The following is a 26,847-nucleotide window of genomic DNA, read 5'->3' on the forward strand; positions in this document are numbered from 1 at the left end:
TATTTTAGAAATCTGTTGTGTTTATTCAAGCATTACATCAATAATATCTTAATGAAAAAACTTCAAAGAAATACGGTGATTGCATTCGTAAAGTGGACAGTTCCACACTAATGCTACAATCATATAACAAACCATCACGTGAATCCTTGAGCTGAGTGCAGTTCGGCAGCACACACAGAATGAAGCTGCAACATTATGTGCTTGTTAACAAATTTGATGAAATAGTGTGATAACGTGCATACAGGCCATGTTGTATTACGCAATGGCCATCACTGTGCCAAGTGTCTTTATCTCGGGCAAGAATGTCTTGATCAGGTCCGCATCGACCTGCGCAGGATTGTCACCCAAGTCGAGCGACGTCAGACTTGGGCACACCTTTAGGAACTTCACGTGGTCCAGGCTGCTGATCTTGTTGCCTCTTAATGACAGCGTAGTGAGTGACAGCAGGGCCGGCATCTCACGTAGACTAGAGATGTTGTTGTGGTCCAATTTGAGCACCTGTCGAACACCAGACACAAGTACTGCACAGCTTCCCTTTCAGATATATTAATTCTGAGTGGCACTTTAAAAGTTTTTTTTTTTTTCACATTCAGCAATTTATTGATAAAGTTCCAAAACAAACATGTTTTCTGCCTTTTCGTATTTTAGTGTAAATTCAAATAATGATGCACAAATATTGTTCATGTCCAGCTGTCAAAACAATTGGGCACAGAGACATTAGTGTAGGTTTAAGGAAGTCAGAGGTTGTGGAAAAGTGCATATTATACACTTAAAAAGGATTTTGGTGTTCTGTGTTTCTTGTAGAAATTTGCATTGTATTGACCAAGACGCTTGATGAATGGATTTTCACTTGAATTTGCACTCTTATAACACTTCTTAACTTGCTCACGTAATGAGTCTTTCAGAAATGTCATGTCCAAATCAAAGTGTATTTGTGCATTTGTTGTGTACCAGTCTGAATTATGTATTATTCGGAGCACTTTATTTTGAACAATTTGAAGAGGTTGAAACACAGTTTTTGGAATATAACACCAAGCTGGGGCAACGTAAGTTAGGATCGGTAAAATCAGCATTTTGTAGAGCATAACTTTTCTTCTTAGACTGAGAACAGAAGATTTGAACAGGGGGTAAAGATGAGATATTCTAAGAGAGCTCTTAGTTGTTACAGATTTTATGTGCTTGTGCCATAACAATTTGTTATCAAGAGTAATACCAAGATATTTTACATGGTCACTGTATTGAATTTCTTGATTGCATATTTTTATTTTGTCACGAGGTCTTTTTAAACACTTGGAGAAAATTATTGACTGACATTTTTCAGGATTTAAAGAAATACGCCATTCTTTAAGCCATTCTTCTAATAGAAGTACATGGTTTTGAACTACGGAGACAGCATACTGAGGACTGAATTTAACACTATATATAACTGTGTCATCAGCATACAGAAGTGTTTTAGTAAACTTTAAAAGTGCCGTCTTTACTCTAAGATAAGACCCACTTATTCTCAGATAGAAGGGACAGCTCTCTGCTGCTCAGGCTGTCAGAGTAACGGCAGACAAATTCATTACGTATCCTTGCATTGGCAGTCACTGTGACGACATGGGTAACACGATAGAAACAAGGCTTCCAAAGCATAGAATGGACACATTTTAAAATAGCAATTTCTGAAAATGTGGATCATCTGCAGTGGTGTACATCATTATTAGTGAGTGTTTAAGCATTTTTGCATTAATCTTTGCATGGTACAGTGAAACCAGCGAATAGGGATTATAAAGAATGGACACTTCGCGTCGGTACCTTTGATGTAGCCGGACCGATTTCAATGACCTTCAAGCGAGCTAGAGCTTCAGATTCTGCTTTCTCCCTAGAGTTGGCACTGACATCACACCAGCTAGCAGTCGACACAGCAGAAATATAACACATACAATTAATACATCTAGGTACATTATGTACTCAAATAAAATAAACTGGATCCATAAAATAATAAATCCTTCATTAACTGTAATGTCTAGACTCTAGAGTTCCTTTATAATGAAAGTTCAGACGTTGACCCCAACAACAATTAAAATATGTAATGATTTGATAGCGCTGAAAATGGAAAAACAAAACTCTTATGAGAAGTAAAACCATATACCTATATTATATTATATACAAATATTAAACGAATTTGATACTTAATTTTATAATGTATTATATTATTTTATAATATAATTTATCATATCTGAAATATAAAATATTATTATTACAACTAGTTTGTCACTGAGAAATAAGGAAAAGCTGTTAACTTGAATTTATTTGAAGCAAAGCGTTACTGTATTATGCAATAAGGTAGGCGATGTTTGGATCCTGTGCCTTAATTCTATTCTCAATTATTATCTTAGCGTATGCTCGATTACACTACCTCTAGCGCTTGAAAGTGGAACTAGCCGCTGGCGCACAGAGAAACAAAACACAGGAAAATTCGCTCAGTGTCCATTCTTTATAATCCCTATTCGCTGGTGAAACCTTTCATTTACGGACATCGAAAGGACGTAACAATCTGTCCGCATCTGGGCGGTGTCCTTTATTGGGAGGGAGGCTCCCCAATCTAACAGTAAATTTATAATATGCATTATGTATCCCTTCACGCTTTAAATGAAATGTATTACTGTAGTTTAATTCTAAATACAGTGTACAGTACTACAGTAAATTCTTTGCAACTTTGAACTACAGTAGATAAGACCAAAAAAGGAAAATACAGTATTGTGCCATGCAATTTTACTCAAGGCCTACAGTTATGCAGTACTGTAATTTAGAGTTTTCAAATTAGCCTTTACGTTCAGGTGCCATGTCTCTCGAAACAGAACAACTGATTGAAGTGAAGAGAATAATCCTACTAACCTATCATGTATCGAATACAATTTCACGATCGTAGAAACCTTGGACCCATCAGACAGGTTAAATTTTATGACTTTCTTTATCCATCTGCTTCCAGCTAACAAGAGGTAGTTGGCTGGGCTAGTGATAGCCTACGAGACCCTTATTGTCTTCTTTCATGTTAAGGAATTTCTGTACAGTTCTCAAAATTAAATTTTCCATTCTTGTAACACATTAGGTCTTGAAATCCAAGTTCTGTCCGCAGTCAGGAGGTAAAGCAAGCTTTAGGACTGTGAAACAGCTGTCCGTGTTCGTGTCATTATTTCTATATTATTTCATAAAAATCTGTCCGTATATGAGAAGTGTCTGTATCTTGGGGGTGTCTGTAAGAAGAGGTTTCACTGTATTATATATTTATAAAATATTTTTAAATTGTTAAAATATCTCAGCAAGGAGGGTTTGGCAGGTTGCAAAAAAAATAGCACTTAAAAGGTTACTACAGAGTGCTGTAAAAGTTACAACCTAGCCGTTTTCAGGCCAATTAATAGGTAAATTTCACAAAAAGGGAATTTTCATATGCTTTTATTGTCAGACTAAGCAATCACTAAAATTCCATTCAGTTTAAATTTTAAATATAAGTATCTTGAATCATAAACATAACGACTATGTTACTATCGATATTTACTTTAGGGTTACCAGTACCAGATTATTTTAATGAAATGTAGGACACAGTGGTTCAAAATGTAGGCCATCGTAGGATAATGTAGGAAAATTGAACATCAAAATCTAAAATACGAGGGGGATCCAGGAAATAACGACCGTTTTGTTGTAATAATTAAAAAATATATATTTATTTGAAAAAACAAAGTCTGTTACATAACTGAAGCTTCCTTTACTTCTCTACATAATCACCACCTACATTCAAACATTTGTCGTATCTGTTCACTAGCTTTAGAATTCCCGTGTTATACTCCTCTGCCGCCAGTTCATTAAGCCAGGTGTTCACTGTCTTCTTCAACTATTCATCACTTCCAAAACGCGTACCACCCAGAAAGTCTTTCAGCTTAGTGAAAAGGTGAAAATCGCTAGGAGCAAGGTCTGGACTATAGGGCGGATGATCAAAGATTTCTCAACCGAATTGATCCAGCAATTCTCGAGTTGAAGCAACAGTGTGCGGGCGGGCACAGATTTTGTGGTAGCCAAGATGTTGCGACACAATTTCACCAAGCAAAGAACGAGAAATGTCAGGAAAGGCAATATGCAATTCGTCGAGTGTTGTGCGCCTGTCTTGCAAGATTCTGTCATTCACTTTAGTCTTCAGGTCTTCTTTGATGAGTGATGGGCGTCCGGGTCGAGTTTCATCGTGGACATTTGTTCGCCCATTGTTGAACATTTCGCACCATTTTCTCACATTTCTTTCATTCATTACAGTATCACCATACACTTCTTTCAATTGCCGGTAAATTTCTGCAGGTTTCAAATGTCGGGCATTCAAAAATCGAATCACGCTCCTCACCTCACAGTCGGCGGGATTATCAATCACGTCGTTCATTTTGAAGTAACACAAAATGCACAATGGCGACTTGTTGCAACCAGTACTCACAACATTATGAGAACACATGTTAAGGAAGCCAGTTGACCTTCAAACAAGGAAGGGGAGTCAGCTGCGTGGCGGGTATGCGCGAACGGTCGTTATTTCCTGGATCTCCCTCGTACAAATGGTATATATCATAATATAAATTATTTTTATATTCAAACACACAAAGAATAACTATCAATGAATCTCATTATTACATATTAAAAAAATTAATATTACACAAAACATCAGGCTTCTCTGAAATATCATGAAAGTCAGCACAACTGAAGTTTTTAAAATTTAGTCTCGTTTTATAATAATAATGTCAGATCTCATTACAAAGAAATCTGTTACAAATATTCGAAGAATTATCTGTAGTAATTGCACGAGTGCTGTTTCTTCTTATTCTCGTGAAATTATGCTAAGATGAAACAATGAGTGCAATTTAATAAAATTATTCATACAATTTACTTACAAATGGCTTTTAAGGAACCCGAAGGTTCATTGCCGCCCTCACATAAGCCCGCCAGCGGTCCCTATCCTGTGCAAGATTAATCCAGTCTCTATCATCACACCCCACCTCCCTCAAATCCATTTTAATATTATCCTCCCATCTACGTCTCGGCCTCCCTAAAGGTCTTTTTCCCTCCGGTCTCCCAACTAACACTCTATATGCATTTCTGTATTCGCCTATACGTGCTACATGCCCTGCCCATCTCAAACGTCTGGATTTTATGTTCCTAATTATGTCAGGTGAAGAATACAATGCGTGCAGTTCTGTGTTGTGTAATTTTCTCCATTCTCCTGTCACTTCATCCTTCTTAGCCCCAAATATTTTCCTAAGCACCTTATTCTCAAACACCCTTAACCTATGTTCCTCTCTCAGAGTGAGAGTCCAAGTTTCACAACCATACAGAACAATCGGTAATATAACTGTTTTATAAATTCTAACTTTCAGATTTTTGGACAGCAGACTGGATGATAAGAGCTTCTCAACCGAATAATAACACTCATTTCCCATATTTATTCTGCGTTTAATTTCCTCCCGAGTGTCATTTATATTTGTTACTGTTGCTCCAAGATATTTGAATTTTTCCACCTCTTCGAAGGATAAATCTCCAATTTTTATATTTCCATTTCGTACAATATTCTGGTCACGAGACATAATCAAATAAAATTATTCAACGAATAAAATTAGATAACTTGAAAAACCCAATTACATAAATTATAATTATTATAAAACACAGCAATAAGACATTAATAAGTTTGTTCTAGCATGGTTCAGAATCGACACTTAGGCAAATTTTATTCATGCTGCAGGAGAGTGACCATTTTCCGTATCAAAGGGTGTACATTTTAGACACTGTGTTCCATAAACACTTGTAAAGTATACTTCCAAAACAACTTGAAGTAAAAACAGACGAGAACAACGGTTATTTTGAGCTATTTGTAGTACCAACCTGGCAACACTGGAGGGCATGCAGCTGGGGTAATGAGCGGCTGCCCAGGCAGTTGTGGCTTAGGTCTACAGTCTGAATGCAGGACAGGAAGTGGCAGTGGTACAGTCCTGTGAGCTGGTGCTGCGCCAGGCAGACGGACTGCTGCTCCGGCATACTGCAACTGTCCAGTGCGTACTCCATCTCGTAGCGGCTCCCTGCAACACAAAGGTCACGTGACTGACTGGGTGCCCAACTCAGGACACAAGCACAGCCGTGTTGATATGATACTCACTGAGGTCCCTGTAGTAGCCACGACGGAGCGGATCCACTTGCTCTAGTTGGCTCAGCTTGGCAAACGTGTCTTCCCGGTACCTGTGTCGGTCCACAGCCTGCATGAGCAGCACTGCTGTCAGCAGTGTCCCTGCAGCAAGCAAACCAAGAAAGTCAATTGTGGGAGTTGGCATAATGCAGTTCAACTACAATGTTGGCATGGGCAAAACTAACAGATTATTTTCATAAGGTTAACTGATTGCCAGTTATTTCCATAAGGTTAACTGATTAATTACAAGTTATTTTTATAAGTTAACTGATTAATTACCAGTTATTTTCATAAGGTTGATTAATTACCAATATTTTCATAAGGTTAACTGATTAATTACCAGTATTTTCATAAGGTTAACTGATTAATTGCCAGTTATTTCCATAAGGTTAACTGATTAATTACCAGTTATTTTTATAAGGTTAACTGATTAATTACCAGTTATTTTTATAAGGTTAACTGATTAATTACCAGTTATTTCCATAAGGTTAACTGATTAATTACCAGTTATTTTTATAAGGTTAACTGATTAATTACCAGTTATTTTTATAAGGTTAACTGATTAATTACCAGTTATTTTTATAAGGTTAACTGATTAATTACCTGTTATTTTCATAAGGTTGATAATTTCCAGTAATTTCATAAGGTTAACTGATTAATTACCAGTATTTTCATAAGGTTAACTGATTAATTACCAGTATTTTCATAAGGTTAATTAATTACCAGTTATTTTAATAAGGTTAACTGATTAATTACCAGTTATCATAAGGCTTATTGATTAATTACCAGTTATTTTAATAAGGTTAACTGATTACCAGTTATCATAAGGCTTATTGATTAATTACCAGTTATTTTATTAAGGTTAACGGATCAGTTATATTCATAAGGTTAAGTGATTAATTACCAGTTATTTTCATAAGGTTTATTGATTAATTACTAGTTATATTATTAAGGTTTATTAATTAATTACCAGTTATTTTATTAAGGTTTATTGATTAATTACCAGTTATTTTCATAAGGTTTACTGATTAATTACCAATTATTTCCATAAGGTTTACTGATTAATTACCAGTTGCTTTCATAAGGTTAATTAAGTACCAGTTATTTTAATAAGGTTAACTGATTAATTACCAGTTATTATCATAAGGTTTATTGATTAATTACCAGTTATTTTATTAAGGTTAACGGATTAATTATCAGTTATATTCATAAGGTTAAGTGATTAATTACCAGTTATTTTCATAAGGTTTATTGATTAATTACTAGTTATATTATTAAGGTTTATTAATTAATTACCAGTTATTTTATTAAGTTTTATTGATTAATTACTAGTTATTTTCATAAGGTTTACTGATTAATTACCAATTATTTCCATAAGGTTTACTGATTAATTACCAGTTGCTTTCATAAGGTTAATTAAGTACCAGCTATTTTAATAAGGTTAACTGATTAATTACCAGTTATTATCATAAGGCTTATTGATTAATTACCAGTTATTTTATTAAGGTTAACGGATTAATTATCAGTTATATTCATAAGGTTAAGTGATTAATTAGTAGTTATTTTCATAAGGTTTATTGATTAATTACTAGTTATATTATTAAGGTTTATTGATTAATTACCAGTTATTTTATTAAGGTTTATTGATTAATTACCAGTTATTTTCATAAGGTTTACTGATTAATTACCAGTATTTTCATAATGTTAACTGATTAATTACCATTATTTTCATAAGGTTAACTGATTAATTACCAGTTATTTTCATAAGGTTTATTGATTAATTACCAGTTATTTTCATAAGGTTTATTGATTAATTACTAGTTTTTATTAAGGTTAACGGATTAATTATCAGTTATATTCATAAGGTTAACTGATTATTTACCAGTTATTTTCATTTAATGTCAGTAGAACATCATTTCTTTATATTTGTGCTCAATTGTCTTGCAGGCCATTTCTAGATTAGTAAATACCGCTCGGGAGTAAAATTAATTCACACATCATCATCATCATCCATACCACAGCCCAGGTGCGGCATGCTGCACTTGTACGCAATTACAAAATGTACTGTAATTGTGCAACCAAGATTTTTGCTGACTTCTGCTCTTCCCACCCAGCATAACTCACATTTGCTGTCTGGCTCTAGCTCCAGCAGCTGTTCACATGACTCCAGCTCGTCCTGCAAAACAGATGTGATGCCCTCGCTCAGGCCTGCCCCAAATTGTGGCTTGGTCCCTGCACCGGGCCCCCGCTCCTGAACCACCGACGTTCCGTCCATTAAGCAAACAGTGACAGCAGGATGTTGGTCCTCTGGAGGGCAGCATACCTAGTATATGTTAAGGATACAAACAAGTATGGCAATGCAAATAATCTTCAGCACAAGAGTTTGGTTTTCGGACAACTAAGATGTGCAAATTTATACATTAAAATACAACAGTTTGGTGACGAAATTAATTCGTCTTAATGAAATTTCATTGCACTCAAGCCAACTAACCTTGATTAATTTAGACGTAGAACTGTAATTTTACTCGTTACTAGTTGGGGGGAGGTAACTTAGGAACTGATAGATAAAAATGCAACCCTCTCTCTTGTCGTCCTTGTCTTCCCATTGTTTTCCTTGCATTCCCTATTGTTCTTATATTCCCCCTCGTCTTCCCCTTGTTTTGCTTGTATTCCCATTGTTCTAATCGTGTTCTCTTTGTCTTCCCCCTTTTCTCCTTCTATTCCCATTGTTCTCTTTTATTTTCCTTGTTCTACTTGTATTCCCATTGTTATTCATGTCTTCCCCTAGTTCTCCTCCCCTTCCTCTTGTTCTCCTTGTCTTTTCCTTGTTCTTCTTGTGTTCCCATTGTTGTTCTCGTCTTCTTCTTTCACTCCTTATATTCCCCTGATTCTCTTTGTGTCCCCTTATTTTTCTTGTGTTTCATCTGTTCTCGTATTCCCTTTGTTCTCCTTATCTTCCCCTAGTTCCCCTTGTTTCCTTCTATTACTATTGTTCTAATCGTGTTCTCATTGTTCTCTTTGTTTTTCCCTTGTTCTCCTTTTATTCCCATCGTTTTCTTTGTATTTCCCTTGTTACCCTTGTCGTCCCCTATTTCTCCTCCTCTTCCCCTTGTTCTCTTGATCTTCCCCTTGTTCTTCTTGTCTTCCTCTTCTACTTCTTATATATCCTGGTTCTCTCTGTGTTCCCTTGTTTTCCTTGTTCTTGTTTTCCATCTTGTTCTTCTTATCATCCCCTTGTACTCTCATTGTTCTCTTTGCCTTCCCTTTGTTCTCTTTGTTTTCCCCTTGTTCTCTTTGCCTTCCCCTTGTTCTCTTTGTATTTCCCTTGTTCTCCTTTTATTCCCACTGTTCTCTTTGTTTTCCCCTTGTTCTCTTTGCCTTCCCCTTATTCTCTTTGTATTTCCCTTGTTCTCCTTACCTTCCCCTTATTGTCTTTGTTTCCCCCTTGTTCTCCTTACCTTCCCACTGTTCTCTTTGTATTTCCCTTGTTCTCCTTACCTTCCCCTTATTCTCTTTGTTTTCCCCTTGTTCTCCTTTTATTCCCACTGTTCTCTTTGTATTTCCCTTGTTCTCCTTACCTTCCCCTTATTGTCTTTGTTTTCCCCTTGTTCTCCTTTTATTCCCACTGTTCTCTTTGTTTTCCCCTTGTTCTCTTTGCCTTCCCCTTATTCTCTTTGTTTTCCCCTTGTTCTCCTTACCTTCCCCTTATTCTCTTTGTTTTCCCCTTGTTCTCCTTTTATTCCCACTGTTCTCTTTGTTTTCCCCTTGTTCTCTTTGCCTTCCCCTTATTCTCTTTGTTTTCCCCTTGTTCTCCTTACCTTCCCCTTATTCTCTTTGTTTTCCCCTTGTTCTCCTTTTATTCCCACTGTTCTCTTTGTATTTCCCTTGTTCTCCTTACCTTCCCCTTATTGTCTTTGTTTTCCCCTTGTTCTCCTTTTATTCCCACTGTTCTCTTTGTTTTCCCCTTGTTCTCTTTGCCTTCCCCTTATTCTCTTTGTTTTCCCCTTGTTCTCCTTACCTTCCCCTTATTGTCTTTGTTTTCCCCTTGTTCTCCTTTTATTCCCACTGCTCTCTTTGTATTTCCCTTGTTCTCTTTGTCTTCCCTCGTCTTTCTCTTTTACTCCTTATATTCCCCTGGTTCTCGGTGTGTCCCCTTGTTTTCCTTGTGTTTCCTTCGTTCTCCCTGTAAGCTATGCTAAATGTTATGGTTTATTTAACGACGCTCGCAACTGCAGAGCTTATATCAGCGTCGCTGGATGTGCCGGAATTTTGTCCCGCAGGAGTTCTTTCACATGCCAGTAAATCTACTGACATGAGCCTGTCGCATTGAAGCACACTTAAATGCCATCGACCTGACCCGGGATCGAACCCGCAACCTTGGGCATAGAAGGCCAGCGCTATACCAACTCGCCAACCAGGTCAACTGTAAGCTATGCACCTGTCGATTTTTTTGTCTCTTAAAGTAAGCTTCTTTTCGCACATGTATGCTGCAGATCATTTAACATGAAAATTCTCAAGTTCCAAATGCAATAATTTGAGACTCTGGACAAAGATCTGAAATAGGTACTCTGCAAGGATACCCAGACGTGGCAGTAGAGTTGCCCATTGCTACTCCGCCACTTGGCAGGCACCGCTGCCCCACCTACACGCAGCTGCAGGCACTCACTGCCAGCACTGCGGGTGAGGGCCACACACACCATGTGGTCTCCCACATGCACCTGCACCAGCTGAAGAGGTTGAGGGCTGCGCCCAAGCAGCCAGCGCTGATAGAACCAGGCACTTTGGTCGTTGGGGTCCGTGAAGGCCGCATTCTGCACTAGACGAAGTTCTGCAACAGAAACTCGTGCATAGAGTGGTGTGCACTTGTGCAGAGAGATGGCATGTGACTTCTGGATGCCTCACCTTCCTTATGTTTATCTTCCCGAATAGGCAGCTTCCCCAGAGGATCAGGAAACACAAGTGGAAGCAATCGGCTTCGGTAGTGCCATGACGAATAGTTGGAAAAATTTGTGAGAATCTTCTTGGTCGAGTACTCAAACTCATCAGAGGGAGGCACCCCCGATCTCTTGACCACGAACTTTCTGTAGTTCCAGACGTGAACTGTGAATGAACGAGGCAAGAGAACAAGAAAGAGGCAGAATTATTCATCGTTGTCCTGGAAATGTGGAATTATTGATCTGCAGGATAATAATCTGTAGTCACTCACAGTTCCGTTCGTCCAGGTCTAGGTACTTGGTGCATAGTGCCAATTCGCCCTGCCATTCAGGCTTCGGCATGGTGTCCAGCACCCACATGCGGTGGTGCCATGCACCATATGACTTGGGGTTGGCACGCAGGCACTGGGCTACCAGCTCCAGCTCACTCTTCATGCGTGCTTGCATCTCCTCCACATCCCTGTGAGTAACATTGAAGTATGAGTATATAATTGAATATTATAGATTTATTAATTTGTCATACAGAATAATATCTGTAATATTGACGGGTTCGATCCCCGGCTCAGGAGCGAATTTTCCTCCTCAAATATTAATTGTCAATATTACAGATATTATTCTGTATGACAAATTAATAAATCTATAATATTCTCATAGCTAGCAGTGCATATGTCTGTACAGATTACTGTGCACTTAACTGCGGAATCCCGGCCAAATAAGTCACTCAACTGAGTGCGCTCAATGGCAGTTGACATTGGACATATACGTCAACATATATGCCTAACTTGGAGTCAGGCCATAAAGGGAAACATTGACGGAAGAGAATTCGATCTGGTGCTGTGGATTGAATTCGGCGTAGCTCAGTGGTCAGAGCACTTGGTACGTAGAACCAAGAACCCGGGTTCAATCCCCGGCGCCGGAGCGAATTTTTCTCCTCAAATATTAATTATATAATTGAAGTTTTTATATTAATAGGGCTACAAGAAAGAAAATGAATTCTTTACGCCTGTGTAAAAAAACTGATTTTCTACGCCAAATAAATTACGTATAATTTAAGTAAAAAAAAAATGAGAAAATTACCTTACCAAGCCTGCTGCCTAAGGAACACTCCTAATTCTCATTGAATCTTTGTATTTTGTATTAAAATATGACCATTATAAATCCTCATACTAGAGCCCATTCATTCATTTTGTGCATGGGAAGTATGCTTAAATTTCATGGAGGGGGAGGGGGACTGCTAGGAAAATTGTATCACTACATTTCAACTCATATTCACATGTTACAGAGCTGCTGGTATTAAATAATCCATAGTGCCAGTTACCTCTTATCTTGGTCTTTTAGATGCAGCAGGATCTCTCTTCGTATGTTCCAAAGGGTTGTGATGTCAGGATTAGCAACGAGGAGCTGTCCAGATACTTTTAGTGCATCATCGTCGAATTCCTTAGCTTGACGCTGGAACAGGTTACAGGTTTACATCTACGTAAAACATCAAACAAACGGCGCGGCACTTCACGCATTGCCATTGCACAAAGCCTTACCTTGGCGAACGCCCGTTCGATTCCAGCTCGGTACAACTTGGACTTCTTCTCCCTCTCCTTACGCTTCACCTCCTGCTCCTCTGCGCTGCTCCTGGTCTTTACACGTCCGTGCTGAAAACACATTTTTCTTGTTAATTAATAGCAACATTTTATGAGTTCTGGCTTCTCTGTCACTCGCTCTGTAGGCCTAGATCATTGTGAAACATTAAAATAACCCTACAGGTAAATCATCTCACAAAGTGTCACCAAACATGTGAGGTTTCCTTCTTTCAAAAACATATTTTGAATAATGTGTTTATTTATAGTCATCTATAATAGAACGTTTCGACATTAAACTGAAAATTAAATAATCATAAATAGTACCATAACCTCTTCTGATTTTAACTATATTATTTTTTTAAATACCAGTTAACTTTTCAGCCATTTCTGTAGGAAAAAAATACTACGTTGTTATTTCTGTCGGTAAGCTGAATCCTCAACCCATATTATTAAAGCAAATATAAGCAGCAACAATTCAATTTGACAACTCCTAACACCCACCATATTGAACTACAATAGTGTTGATATTGTTCTGTGAAATGCGAACTCATGATCACTCGTCAATTCGTCATATCTTCGAATGTGTTCCATTTTAGCCAACAGGGCGGCGTGTTCAATTTCTTCACGCTTCTGTTAAAACACTTTTGAGAACGTGTTGAGGGGATAATGGACGTTATTCAGACATCCGAGGAAGAATTACTACAGAAACATAGAAAGGAAAGAAAAGAATTACAAGGTGAATAAAAATTGTATGTTCACTAATAATGTTACGTCTGGATGTAGGCCTACAATACATATAAATTTTTAGGTTAGAAAATACTAATGCAATAAGAATAATCATCTTCGTATACGTTTATGTTTCGATCTCCGAGCCCTCCGTATTGTTAACGTATAGGCTTAAATACATTATATTTATTGTAAGAAATAAAATTACTACTTTTAGCAGTGTCCTCTTCCTCGAGATTAATGTTCTAAGCTCATATAAGTTTGACTTCGCGACAGAGGGTAAAACTGTGACCAAACCGGCTTCCTATCTGTAATTCAAATGTACCATTGCTGTGAGAGGTCTAGAAGGAATGTCTAGGACGGACCATATACTAGTTTGCTTTACTCAAACTTAGTCTACTCAAAACCGGTGTATGGTTTCCTTCCTTTCCTTCCTTCCTTCCCTCTACCTTCACCACTCCTACCTTGTGCGCCAGTAACTTGCATGATAATTCTCTAAATTAACTGCACTGTATTAGAGGAGGCACAACTTTTATTGCTACTCTTTCTGGCTTCCACTTTGCCGAGAGGTCCAGGACGAATTCCATATTGTGTCCACAATGTTACTATATCTATGTACAATAATTATACCTAAGTGGGGGTAAACTTTAGTTTACGGTTTACTTCTTTCTCTTCTATCCCCACCACTCCTACCTTGTGCACACAAAATAAATTGTTGGCACTGAAAAGTGCCTTTTTATATGCATGATGCTTATTCGATGAACACAGACAAATCTACTCTTTTAATATAAATTGATGACAGTGAGAAAACCGTACACTAAAGTTAGTTAGCTTGTGCGATCTTACATATACCGAATACTGTATATTAGGGGTCTACTTATACCATTTTGTTTCAAGGAAAAATCCAGTCACTGAAAAAATCCTCCACGAAAGGAGACAAGAAGAAAAAGAAAGAAGTCACAGAGGAAATAGCCAGATTAGAATTGGAATTGGAGAAAAAACAACAGGAAGAACTATCACAATTAAAACAGGTCAGTTTCTGCCTTTGAAATCTAAATTTTGTATTATAAACAGATGCTATTCAGAGTTGTTGCGATGGTGATTTGGCGTCAATTGATCATTGTTGGAATGAAGGGGAAATAGGCCTAGAAATAATTTAAGAAAACTTGCCTCAGCAAATTCGTTACATAGAACCGTTGCCCAACTGATGAGAAATCAACAATTTGAGTCCCAGTAAGCAAAATTCGTTGTTAACTTTAGTATTTATTATTTTTTTTTTTTAGTATTTATTTATTTAATCTGGTAGAGATAAGGCCGTGTATTAAAATTATCTGAATACTGTGCAGGACAGCTTGCAGGAGGTTGCAACAGAGTCATGTGAGGAAGACGTGGCGGTGCCCCGTGTGAGCAAGGCACAACGGCGGCGCGATAAGAAGGCATCGCGTGAGAAGGAGCGGGAGCGTCTGATAGAGGAACAGGAGGCCGAGAATGTGCACGGACCACGCAACATGGAGCTGCAGGCAATTCAGCATCTCCTGAAGGAGCGCAAACTCATGCTTAAGGAGATTCCTTCTGACGGCAACTGGTGAGTAGGTCAGCAACATGCTCTACACTCAGGCTGCTAAAAGAATGACTTGCTAATCCTGTTTGATCCACCTTGCAAAGATCTGGCCATTATTTTTTATCAATTCCATATTGACGTAATAGTTATTTATGCAACAAGTGGGTAATCTTGATGATTATGGCATCATCATTCGTGCGACAATTTTCATGAGTTGGATACAACACTTTATGGCATCTTAACATTATAAATTGTAGGAAATAAATTATGAAAGAAATTAAAATTATAGTTTATTTAGCGACGCTCACAACTGCAGAGGTTATGCGTCGCCGGTGTGTCAGAATTTTGTCCCACAGGAGTTTTTTTACATGCCAGTAAATCTAGTGACATGAGCCTGTCGCATTTAAACACACTTAAATGCCATCGACCTCGGCCGGGATCGAACCCACAACCTCGAGCATAGAAGGCCAGCTCTATACCAACTATGCTACCAAGGGCAACTAATTATGAAATAAATTCAATTCAGGATCCATAGCTGATAAATTGTCTTTATAGGGCAAATTTTTCTTATGAATTGCAATATTTCTAAATATTTTAAAGAAACGTTTAATTATATTTGATAGTGCCAGGATGCCCTGAGGTTCGTGGACATGTGTTGTTTTTCAAATACGTGTAATGTTTTTAGCAAAAATTATAATACTTTGTATTTATTTTGTATAGAAGTTAATGAGAACAAAAGCTATTTAAGTACGAATTTAGTACATAATGTATTTTGTCCTTCATATTACAAAATTAAGAGAAAAATTATAAAACATTTTAAAGTCGAAACACTGACATCTTGTTGAAATCCCACAGTACAGCTCCTCAGGTGCGTCATCTCTGTTACCACTAGGCCAGGATAATATCTCTGCGTAAAATATTTTTATTTCATCCTCTTTAGAAAAATACTGTCATGACATCATCACTTAAAATAAGGTGGATATGTCCATTTCCTCCTACAGACATGCAAATACATGTATTAATAATGTCAGGAACACAAACTCGTTTTGACTAAAAATGGACTTGTGTGGATTTTTAAATAACCAATTTCAATTATAACATGTGTTTAACCAATCAGTCAATTTTTCCTCTGTTTTGGCTGGTCATCAGTTGAGAAGTATATACTAAAATCATAGTTATAAGCCTTTTAAACTACAGTATATTACAAAAGGATTTGAGTCAGGAAAGAAAGCTGGAAGAGATGACTTGTTACAGACTATTTCTATACCAAGTTCACTTTGGGACTCACGCACTCGAATTCCAAGCTCAGTTCACATTAACCTTTTGATTACCCAACAAAATTAATTTTTCAGGAATTTGGCGTATCAAATCTAGAACAAATTTATAAACAAAAATTGCTGATTTACTTCCATAAAAACCACAATAAATTTAAATTTGATCCTCATGAATACCATACGAGACAAAACTACAGTTTCTTTCTAAATACTCCCAAATGCCACACAACTGCTGGATTAAAACACAGCAGAAATTTTGGACCCAAAATATATAATACATTAATTAGAGCTTACCCTGAGCTAAGTACACTTAACACACATAGATTTAAGAAACAAATCAGATTAATTATTTAATTGTTTAAGCTAATTGAGTTAAAAATTGATACTCTAATATTCATGTACTTTTGTATTTTCTATTTGTATATAGACCCTATTATTACATGCTGTATGTATTTTACCATTTATTAATGTGATTGTGGTCAATGAACTCTCTTAATTTTGAGATATATTTTGTATAACTGATCTGAACTGCGCCCGAGCACGAGCTTCTGCTCTTTCGGGCTGCAATGCCTAATGTAGCTCAAGTGTATAGTATTAATAAATATTATTATTATTATTATTATTATTACATGTTTTCATGACAAAAATAAAATAAAATAAATTGGCTAACTCGCAAACTGGACAGTTCATCCACAGATAGTCAGGAGTTTGCTGTAGTCACATCCGGAAATTTTGTCGTCAAAGCCAACAGGAATATTACATTGTATGAATTTTTCACTGTTGCAGCTTATACCGTGCAGTTGATGATCAGCTGCAGTTTCTGGGGGATGCAGGGTTGGGTTCCCAGAACCTGCGGGCGCTGACAGCACAGCATCTCAGGGACAACAAGTCTAACTTCCTGCCCTTCCTGAGCCATCCTGACACAGGCGACCTGCTCACTGATGAGCAGTATGAGGACTACTGCAATGAAGTGGCGCACACAGCAGCCTGGGGTGGTGAGGTGGAGGTGAGCAAGTACTGACCTATCTTATGAGTGTTCTGTCTCACATGCTGCAATCATTGTCTTGTGAGTGGCATCCTATCTCATTAACGTGTGTTATACTGTAGACATTATCTTGTGTGCTGTGCTCACAGCTGCGGGCCCTGTCCCATATTCTGAAATGCTGCATCGAAGTGATACAAGCCACGGGCCCTTCTGTGATGGTGGGGACAGAATACCAGGACAGGAAGCAGGCTGTGCTCACATTCCACCGGCATATGTATGGACTAGGGGAGCACTACAACTCTGTGAAGCCCTATGTGGAGGAAGAGGAAGATGGCTCATAGAGGTGAGTGGAATTAATGTTCAAGTGAACATACGAGGCCTGTCTAAAAAGTATCCGACCTTTAGCCAGAAAAAAATATTTCAAATACCTGACGGGGTTGGGATCCTAATCCCCTTCAAAGTAGGCCCCTTGTGCTTGCACACACTTAGCCCACCGATCCTTCCACTGCCGGAAACACCTCTGGAAGTCTTCTTTTGGAATGGTGTTCAGCTCCGTCGTCGCGTTCCGCATTATCTCTTCTCTACTCTCAAAACGGGATCCTTTCAGTGGTGTCTTCAATTTTGGAAACAACCAGAAGTCGCAAGGAGCCAGGTCTGGAGAGTAGGGAGGTTGGCGAACGGTTGTAATTCCATGTTTGGCCAAGAAAGTGTGGATCAATTGGGATGAATGTGCGGGGGCGTTGTCGTGATGCAAGTGCCAGTTGTTCGCCGTCCACATGTCTGGTCTTTTGCGCCGAACTGCATCATGGAGTCGCCGGAGAACATCGTGATAGTACTCCTTTGTCACCGTTTGTCCTTCCGGTGCGTATTCGTGATGCACAATTCCACGGACATCAAAGAAAACAGTCAGCATCACCTTGATTTTGCTTCGCACCTGCCCCGCTTTCTTCGGCCTTGGAGACTCGGGATGCTTCCATTGCGACGACTGTCTTTTTGTTTCTGGGTCGTACCCGTACACCCATGACTCATCTCCAGTTATCACAGTGTTCAGAAACCCAGGATCAGTGTTGGCAGTGTCCAGAAGGTCCTGTGCAACGTCACGACGGAGGTCTTTTTGTTCCAGGGACAACAACTTGGGCACGAATTTCGCAGCCACTCGGTTCATGTTCAAATCATCACGCAAAATTGCATGTGCAGAATCTTTACTCACTCCAACCTCTTCGGCAATCTCCCGCACAGTCAAACGACGATCTGCCATCACCAAATTTCGCACCCTCTCAACAACAGCTGCACTCCGAGCAGTTTGGGGCCTGCCACAACGCTGCTCACTCTCCGCTGATGTGCGGCCATCTTTGAATCGGTTGAACCACTCCTTAATTTGTGTTACACCCATCGCATCTTCCCCAAACACCTGCTGAATCTTACGAATTGTTTGACTTTGAGAATCATCAAGCTTTTGACAAAATTTGATGCAGTATCTTTGCTCAATTCGTTCAGTCATCTTGCGAGAAAACTAAATCCGACAAACACTTAGAACAGCACCTTACTTGGTGACCACCAGCGAGTGACTGGCACAAGCGAAAAAATTCAAGCATGCGCATTACGGTTCCTCCTTCCACCGTGCACAGTGGCGCCGCCTTAGAATCACTACTTTGCGCGGGAAAATTTAAGGTCGGATACATTTTAGACAGGCCTCGTATGAGTGACTGAGAAAATGAATGCTTGAGAAAGCAAGTGAATATTTGAGAGAATCATTGATTCGAAAAATGAACGAATAAATTAACAATGAATATTAAATACATGAATGATGAAGTGAATGATTCAGTGACGGATAAAGGCTGGTTCACAATAAACTGGAAACGAGAATCGGAACGAAAACGAAAATGGTAAAATTGTTGAAATGTGTACATTTAAATGTGAGCATTCACAATTAACGAAAAGCTTGCCGGAACCCAGGATCGGGAACGGAGAGTTGGCCAAGTTTCAACTTTGACGTTCACGTTTCCGATCACAGCCCACTAGATTCATTCTATTGCCATCTAAAAGCTATTTTGTCATCGTATATTTTGTAGCAAGAAGACCATGACGTAACCTATGCATTATTTTGTTCTGTGCTGTGCATCATGGAGCAAGTTTTATTTGATGAGATTCTAATATTGAGTGCTGAGGAAAATCCTCATGTTTACGATAAGCGGCACGCCTCGTATAAAGATGAGAAAATGAAGGAGAATACGTGGCTTTCAATAGCTGCATCTTTGAACACCGATCGGAAGCGAATCATATTTTATTATTGTATTGGTTGTATTACACACTACATATTCATGCTTCAATTCAATAACTACTGTTGTGTTCATTTTTGTTCTATTACAAATGTTTCTTCTATAATTATTTTACGTTATGGTAGACTTAAAATAGGTTGTGATAATAAAGATGCATGGGCATATTTATAGTACCGTACCTAATGAATTGTTTCAGTTGAAATTTCGAAGTTGGTTAACCTGTGTTTATGTTGGCTGCCTTGTGCTCATGAGAGAATGCCATTGGTCAGTTATACACAAATAACATCAGAATGCGTAATATCGACTTTACATATCGTTATTGACATGCATATCGATATGCATAGTTGTCTACGTTCTCGGTTTATTGTGAATAAAAAATTTTCATATTCACGTCCTCTGCTTCTCGTTTTCATTCTGGTTCTCGTTCTCGGTTTATTGTGAACCAGCCTTAACAAGTGAATGAGTGAGTGATAGTGAGAAGTGAACAAATGAATGACTGAATGAAGTAGTGAGTGATGAGTGAGAAGTTAAATTAAAATTGTTTTATTTAACGACACTTGCAACTGCCGAGGTTATATCAGTGTGCCGGAATTTTGTCCCACAAGAGTTCTTTTACATGCCATTAAATCTACTAACATGAGCCTGTCGCATTTAAGCACACTTAAATGCCATCAACCTGGGCTGGGATCGAACCCGCAACCTTGGGCACAGAAGGCCAGCACTCTACCCAATGCGCCACCCAGGCCGACGAGTGAGAATGAACATGAACAAATGAATGACTGACTGAATGAAGGAGTTAAGTGATGAGTGACAAATGTATGAATGAATAACTAAATGAAGCAGTAATTGATGAGTGAGAAGTAAAGGAATGAATAAATTAATGAGTGAAGTAAGTGATGATTGAGAAGTGAATAAATAAATTAATGAAGGAGTAAATGATGAGTGACAAGTTAACGAATGAATGACTAAATGAAGCAGCAGTCCCTAAGTGATGAGTGAGATGAAGGAATGAATGACTGAATGAATGAGTAAGTGATAAGTGACAAGTTCACGAGTGATGACTAAATGAAGTGATGAGTGAGAAGTGATGAAATGAATGAAGTAAGTGATAAGTGACAAGTTCACGAGTGATGACTAAATGAAGTGATGAGTGAGAAGTGATGAAATGAATGAAGTAAGTGATAAGTGACAAGTTCACGAGTGATGACTAAATGAAGTGATGAAATGAATGAAGTAAGTGATAAGTGACAAGTTCACGAGTGATGACTAAATGAAGTGATGAAATGAATGAAGTAAGTGATAAGTTCACGAGTGATGACTAAATGAAGTGATGAGTGAGAAGTGATGAAATGAATGAAGTAAGTGATAAGTGACAAGTTCACGAGTGATGACTAAATGAAGTGACGAGTGAGAAGTGATGAAATGAATGAAGTAAGTGATGAGTGACAAGTTCACGAGTGATGACTAAATGAAGTGACGAGTGAGAAGTGATGAAATGAATGAAGTAAGTGATGAGTGACAATTTAACGAATGAATGACTAAATGCAGCAATAGGTCCTAACTGATGAGTGAGAAGTGAAGGATTGAATGAAGGAATAAGTAATGAGTGACAGGTTAACAAATGAATGACTAAATGAAGTAGTAAGTGCTGAGTGAGCAGTGAAGGAATGAATCAAGTAGGCCTAGAGAAGTGAAAGAATGAATGAAGGAGTAAGTAATGAGTGAGAAGTGAAAGAATGAATAAGTGCTTGATGAGTGAGAAGTGAACAAGTGAATGACTGAATGGAGAAGTAAGTGATGGATATTAGTGAGAAGTGAACAAATGAGAGTGTGAATGAGTGAGATGTTCACATGTGATGAACAAGTGATCAGAAGCAAAGAAGTGGGAGACAAAATGTGAGTTAGGAAATTAACAAATGAGTGGAAAACTGAGTGAAGGAGTCATTGATGAGCGAATTAATAAGAAAATTAACAAATAACTGGATGAGTAATTGAGGAAGTGAATGAGTCAGTGATAGGCAGTTGTGAGTGAGTGAGTGAGTGAGTGAGTGAGTGAATTACTTGCAAATAGAAGACATATGAAAGGATTGTTTGATTTTCTGTTCATGGGCTTTGTTATATTCACTTCAAGTATGAAGAGGCGAGATTTGTCACCACGGCAACATTTCAGCTTTATCAAAAATACTTCACACAGCCTCGGTTTCCTGCATGTTCATTGTTTGTTGCTGTTGCCCAAAAATGAAACTAAGATGGAACTTTATTAATCTTTATTCTTTTCGCAAGACTGTGCAGTACTTCCTGTTTGGCAGCATATATCGTATACATTCTTTATAACTACCTATGAAAGTCAAGTATTGAGAAATTGTAATATCAATCCATCTTGATGAATATTCCCCTTTCCAATCCCTCTGGTTTTACAATGTAATTAAAATTTCAGGGTCCAATTACCCAAAAATATTTTCTCCAAGATCACATTATTCTTGATTATTTTTCTCCATTCTTCTCTATCGAACCTGTATCCTTTTAATACTCCTTTCACTTAATGAATTTCTTATTTTTTTTTTATCCAAGTAGCACATGATGTTTTCCACTTAATTCTTTTGATGAACTGTTCAATACATATGCATACATCGTACCTTGTTTACCATCAGTGACTGCAAATGTAGCATTAATTCTTTAGTAATGGTAATCTTTTACTTAAAATCATGAATCCTCATTGAAAATATAAAATTCTTTATTGTACACTGGTGTTCGTTAGAAATCCCAATAAATGTTTATCGTTTTACAGGGACAGAAAATACCAATATAGAACATTGGGTCCACACCTGTGGAGTAACTGTCAGGGCGTCTGGCCGCGAAACCAGGTGGCCCAGGTTCGAATCCCAGTCGGGGCAAGTTACCTGGTTGAGGTTTTTTCCGGGGTTTTCCCTCAACCCAATACGGGCAAATGCTGGGTAACTTTCGGTGCTGGACCCCGGACTCATTTCACCGGCATTATCACCTTCATCTCATTCAGGCGCTAAATAACCTAGATATTGATACAGCGTCGTAAAATAACCCAATAAAATAAAAAAAAATAATAGAACATTGGATACTGTTCAGTGTGTTTATTTAGTATCTGCCCATATTTATTTTCCACTGAAATTTCTAGTTATGTTATATCATTATTTCACCATAAAATGTTTTATTATATTTTAGTGAATCTTGTTTATTATGCTCATGCGATGGTAATTTGATAAATAAAAAGTTGAAAGTCATGTTTCATTTCTTATTGTTATTGTTGTTGTGTTGTTTTTGTTGTCTCATAATTTTTAATATAGGCCTATTGATGATATGATAATAGTTACAAATACCTATATTTCTATTAATTATCATGAAATAAAATGCCATAAACAAAAAAAAATATATAGTATATATAATTAAAACGATGTTTGAATGTAATCCAATCACATTTCTGATAATTTCCCAGAATTAATTAATTTTGATCCGCTACATTTCCTGGAGTCCTCAAAAAAACTATATAAAAATTTACTGGGATTCCTAATTAATGCCATTGTACAAAACCTACGATAAGATGACTCACAAGATGGTAATTTTTAAACAGTTCCATGTGTGTACCGACATAATGAAGATGTCTCTACATGTGAACGAAGACACGGCCCCTAAGATGGAGTCTCCAGTCGTGATATGGGTGACGACTTCCTTACCAATGCTGATAAAAGGCTTTGAAGCATCCAGTGAGCTTCACGTGCTTCAGATTTCATAGGATTTGCTCCTATTTGATTCGTCAGTTTTCAACTTGTAAACCTGTGTGCCCACAGAAGAGATTCGAAGTAAATGTACAATCAGAATTAATTAATTTGCAAACAGCATCCTTCTACATTGTATTGTAATACTAATCAGCAATTGCAAGATGGAAACCAGCAGTCAGAGGTTATGTGCAAAATGTTTGTTTTATTGATGTATATGATTTAACTCCAATAGAATTGTTTATTTATTTACTTATTTATTTACGTACTTATTTATTTATTCACTTATTATTTATTTATTTATTCATTCATTCATTCATTCAATCATTTATTCATTCTTGCATTTAGTTACTCACGAACATAATTATGAAATCGAGATCTGTTGCTTTACTTAGTTATTTGCATCATTCAGTTGTTATGAAATTCAAGTCACTTATTTAAATTTCATCACTATTTTCAGCGCCATATACAGAGAGAGGCAGCAAAAAGTTACTGCACTTTGCAGGGGGACGTCGAAGAACAGATTGCCCGCATTCCATTGTTCATTTCACCGATAAGCTGTAGCAGCGTTGGCGGGCATTCAGTTTCATTATGGTAGACCTAAAATTCCCGAGTGGTGGGGATGGAGTGCATGGAAGTGGGAAGCATACGGAATGTCAGTTCCCCAATTTAAGTGCCTGTGATTTTTATTTGTGGGGAACTTTAAAACAGAAAGTAGGGGAGAGTCGGGTAGTATCGGACATCGGGTAATATCGGACAGTGAGTTTCTTTCATCTACCACACGATGATAGCACCTTATTGACATGGTTACGTTTCTGTGATGTCGCATAGAGAAACGTAACCATGTCATTCAGGTACTACCATATGGAGGTAGATGAAAGAAACGCACTGTCCGATATTACCCGATGTCTGATACTACCCGACTCTCCCCTATACAAGAACAATCCACATACTCTTGAAGTCCTGGCGAACGAAATCAGACAAGTGATATCTGAAATTTCAGCGGTGGAGATACGAGTGTTACAGAATTTTTTTAACATGTTGCAACATTTGTATCGAGAATGCTGGACATATTTTCAACAGCTGCTTTGATAAAAGGTAAGATCTACATCAGTTTTCAGTTTATTCATTTATTAGGTAACTTTTAACTAATAATTTAGGCCTACCGTAATGAAAATGAATGCCCGCCCATGCTTATCAATCAGTCAAGCAATGGATTATGGGCAATCTATTCCCCGATATCCCTGCATAGTGCGGTAACTTTTCACTGCTTCTCTTTGTACTTAAATATCCCTACTTCTTTTTTTTTCGTTTTTGTTAAGTTTATTTATGCATGCTTTAATATTTATGGTCATATCACGTGTGTAGGATCTTTCAGCATATCAGTAGGGTTTTGACTATTGTCAGTTTCTGTTTCCGTTGTCGTGTGTTATAGATGGTTTGTGTTCAAGTAACTGATTTAGATTTTTGTTTTAATATTTTTGATATTGGTGATTAACGCAGTGATGAATCATGATATGTAAATCTCCAATCCGCATTTGTCTTTGTAACTGAAAAAACCCCCCCCAGTGAGATTAGCAGGCCATGGGGTTTGAACCACCCAGGCCCTCCCAAATGTGAGTCTCAAATACTATCGTGTAAGCCATCTCCGTCAGTTATCCCTACTTTTGTGACTGAGCTCTTGGTCCTGTAAGAAATATAGTTCACCTTCTCCTCGATGTTTATTTTTCCCTAACTCCCACCTTCTGCAGCTGTACACTTGTATCTGGAAACAATAAAAACAGTAACTCGCCATAATTCTGTTGTTCTTGTCTGTTGTCGCATTAGTTCCTTCAAGTCTACATCAGGCTAACGAACTTATATCCAAATACAGTAAACCCCATTTAACTGAAACACAGCCTAACCAAAATGGTGGAGTAAAATTACATACTGCATTTTATATAGTCGGCCTGGGTGGCGCAGTCGGTAGAATGCTGGTCTTCTGTGCCCAAGGCCGTGAGTTTGATCCCAGCCCAGACACTTAAATGCGACAGACTCATGTCAGTAGATTTACTGGCAGGTAAAAGAACTCCTTACTTACTTACTTACTTACAAATGGCTTTTAAGGAACCCGAAGGTTCATTGCCGCCCTCACATAAGCCCGCCATCGGTCCCTATCCTGTGCAAGATTAATCCAGTCTCTATCATCACACCCCACCTCCCTCAAATCCATTTTAATATTATCCTCCCATCTACGTCTCGGCCTCCCTAAAGGTCTTTTTCCCTCCGGTCTTCCAACTAACGCTCTATATGCATTTCTGGATTCGCCCATACGTGCTACATGCCCTGCCCATCTCAAACGTCTGGATTTAATGTTCCTAATTATGTCAGGTGAAGAATACAATGCATACAGTTCTGCGTTGTGTAACTTTCTCCATTCTCCTGTAACTTCATCCCGCTTAGCCCCAAATATTTTCCTAAGCACCTTATTCTCAAACACCCTTAACCTATGTTCCTCTCTCAGAGTGAGAGTCCAAGTTTCACAACCATACAGAACAACCGGTAATATAACTGTTTTATAAATTCTAACTTTCAGATTTTTGGACAGCAGACTGGATGATAAGAGCTTCTCAACCGAATAATAACACGCATTTCCCATATTTATTCTGCGTTTAATTTCCTCCCGAGTGTCATTTATATTTGTTACTGTTGCTCCAAGATATTTGAATTTTTCCACCTCTTCGAAGGATAAATCTCCAATTTTTATATTTCCATTTCGTACAATATTCTGGTCACGAGACATAATCATATACTTCGTCTTTTCGGGATTTACTTCCAAACCAATCGCTTTACTTGCTTCAAGTAAAATTTCCGTGTTTTCCCTAATCGTTTGTGTATTTTCTCCTAACATATTCACGTCATCTGCATAGACAAGAAGCTGATGAAACCTGTTCAATTCCAAACCCTGCCTGTTATCCTGAACTTTCCTAATGGCATATTCTAGAGCGAAGTTAAAAAGTAAAGGTGATAGTGCATCTTCCTGCTTTAGCCTGCAGTGAATTGGAAAAGCATCAGATAGAAACTGACCTATACGGACTCTGCTGTATGTTTCACTGAGACCCATTTTAATTAATCGAACTAGTTTCTTGGGAATACCAAATTCAATAAGAATATCATATAATACTTCCCTCTTAACCGAGTCATATGCCTTTTTGAAATCTATGAATAACTGATGTATTGTACCCTTATACTTCCATTTTTTCTCCATTATCTGTCGAATACAAAAAATCTGATCAATAGTCGATCTATTACGCCGAAAACCGCACTGATGATCCCCAATAATTTCATCTACGTATGGAGTTAATCTTCTCAAAAGAATATTGGACAAAATTTTGTACGACGTCAACAAAAGTGATATTCCTCGAAAGTTACCACAGTTGGTTTTGTCCCCCTTTTTAAAAATAGGTACAATTATGGACTCCTTCCATTGTTCTGGTACAATTTCCTTTTCCCAAATAGCAAGTACAAGTTTATAAATTTCGCTATATAATGCACTTCCACCCTCTTGTATTAATTCTGCTGGAATTTGATCGATA

General features: G+C 37.8%; 2 protein-coding genes and 1 non-coding gene across 5 annotated transcripts; 2 read left to right on the forward strand and 1 right to left on the reverse strand.

The window, feature by feature from the left end:
* On the reverse strand, positions 1 to 13,340 carry RabGGTa (Rab geranylgeranyltransferase subunit alpha). Of its 2 annotated transcripts, none has more exons than XM_069842628.1 (10): positions 13,200 to 13,340; positions 12,660 to 12,770; positions 12,443 to 12,573; positions 11,397 to 11,584; positions 11,093 to 11,290; positions 10,771 to 11,018; positions 8,315 to 8,513; positions 6,164 to 6,292; positions 5,893 to 6,086; positions 1 to 498 (listed from the first exon to the last, which is right to left on the reverse strand). In XM_069842628.1, exons 1-10 carry the CDS (start codon positions 13,200 to 13,202, stop codon positions 256 to 258), a joined length of 1,644 nt encoding a protein of 547 aa, XP_069698729.1. In that variant the 5' UTR covers positions 13,203 to 13,340; the 3' UTR covers positions 1 to 255. The 2 variants fall into 2 exon arrangements, with proteins under 2 accessions (XP_069698729.1, XP_069698730.1); XM_069842629.1 differs by lacking the exon at positions 13,200 to 13,340 and adding an exon at positions 13,023 to 13,041.
* Positions 11,971 to 12,043, forward strand: TRNAT-CGU (transfer RNA threonine (anticodon CGU)). Its single transcript has one exon. It is a non-coding gene; the product is annotated as a tRNA-Thr (tRNA).
* Positions 13,294 to 25,085, forward strand: LOC138711228 (deubiquitinase OTUD6B). 2 transcript variants are annotated; one of them, XM_069842632.1, is made up of 6 exons: positions 13,294 to 13,434; positions 14,322 to 14,455; positions 14,771 to 15,009; positions 17,046 to 17,265; positions 17,394 to 17,587; positions 23,733 to 25,085. In XM_069842632.1, exons 1-5 carry the CDS (start codon positions 13,365 to 13,367, stop codon positions 17,583 to 17,585), a joined length of 855 nt encoding a protein of 284 aa, XP_069698733.1. In that variant the 5' UTR covers positions 13,294 to 13,364; the 3' UTR covers positions 17,586 to 17,587; positions 23,733 to 25,085. The 2 variants fall into 2 exon arrangements, with proteins under 2 accessions (XP_069698733.1, XP_069698732.1); XM_069842631.1 differs by lacking the exon at positions 23,733 to 25,085 and adding an exon at positions 23,128 to 23,524.
* Positions 25,086 to 26,847: the final 1,762 nt, after the last annotated feature.

The sequence above is a fragment of the Periplaneta americana genome, chromosome 12 (genome assembly GCF_040183065.1).
Source record: "Periplaneta americana isolate PAMFEO1 chromosome 12, P.americana_PAMFEO1_priV1, whole genome shotgun sequence".
NCBI lineage: Eukaryota > Metazoa > Arthropoda > Insecta > Blattodea > Blattidae > Periplaneta > Periplaneta americana.

Coding starts and splice junctions, on each gene's coding strand:
- RabGGTa (XM_069842628.1), bottom strand. Junction 8,514..10,770: donor AACTCTACTGCCACGTCTGG/GTATCCTTGCAG, acceptor AACATATACTAG/GTATGCTGCCCTCCAGAGGA. Junction 6,087..6,163: donor TGGCTACTACAGGGACCTCA/GTGAGTATCATA, acceptor TTTGTGTTGCAG/GGAGCCGCTACGAGATGGAG.
- LOC138711228 (XM_069842632.1), top strand. CDS start 13,365: ATGGACGTTATTCAGACATCCGAGGAAGAATTACTACAGAAACATAGA. Junction 14,456..14,770: donor AACTATCACAATTAAAACAG/GTCAGTTTCTGC, acceptor AATACTGTGCAG/GACAGCTTGCAGGAGGTTGC. Junction 17,266..17,393: donor CCTGGGGTGGTGAGGTGGAG/GTGAGCAAGTAC, acceptor CTGTGCTCACAG/CTGCGGGCCCTGTCCCATAT.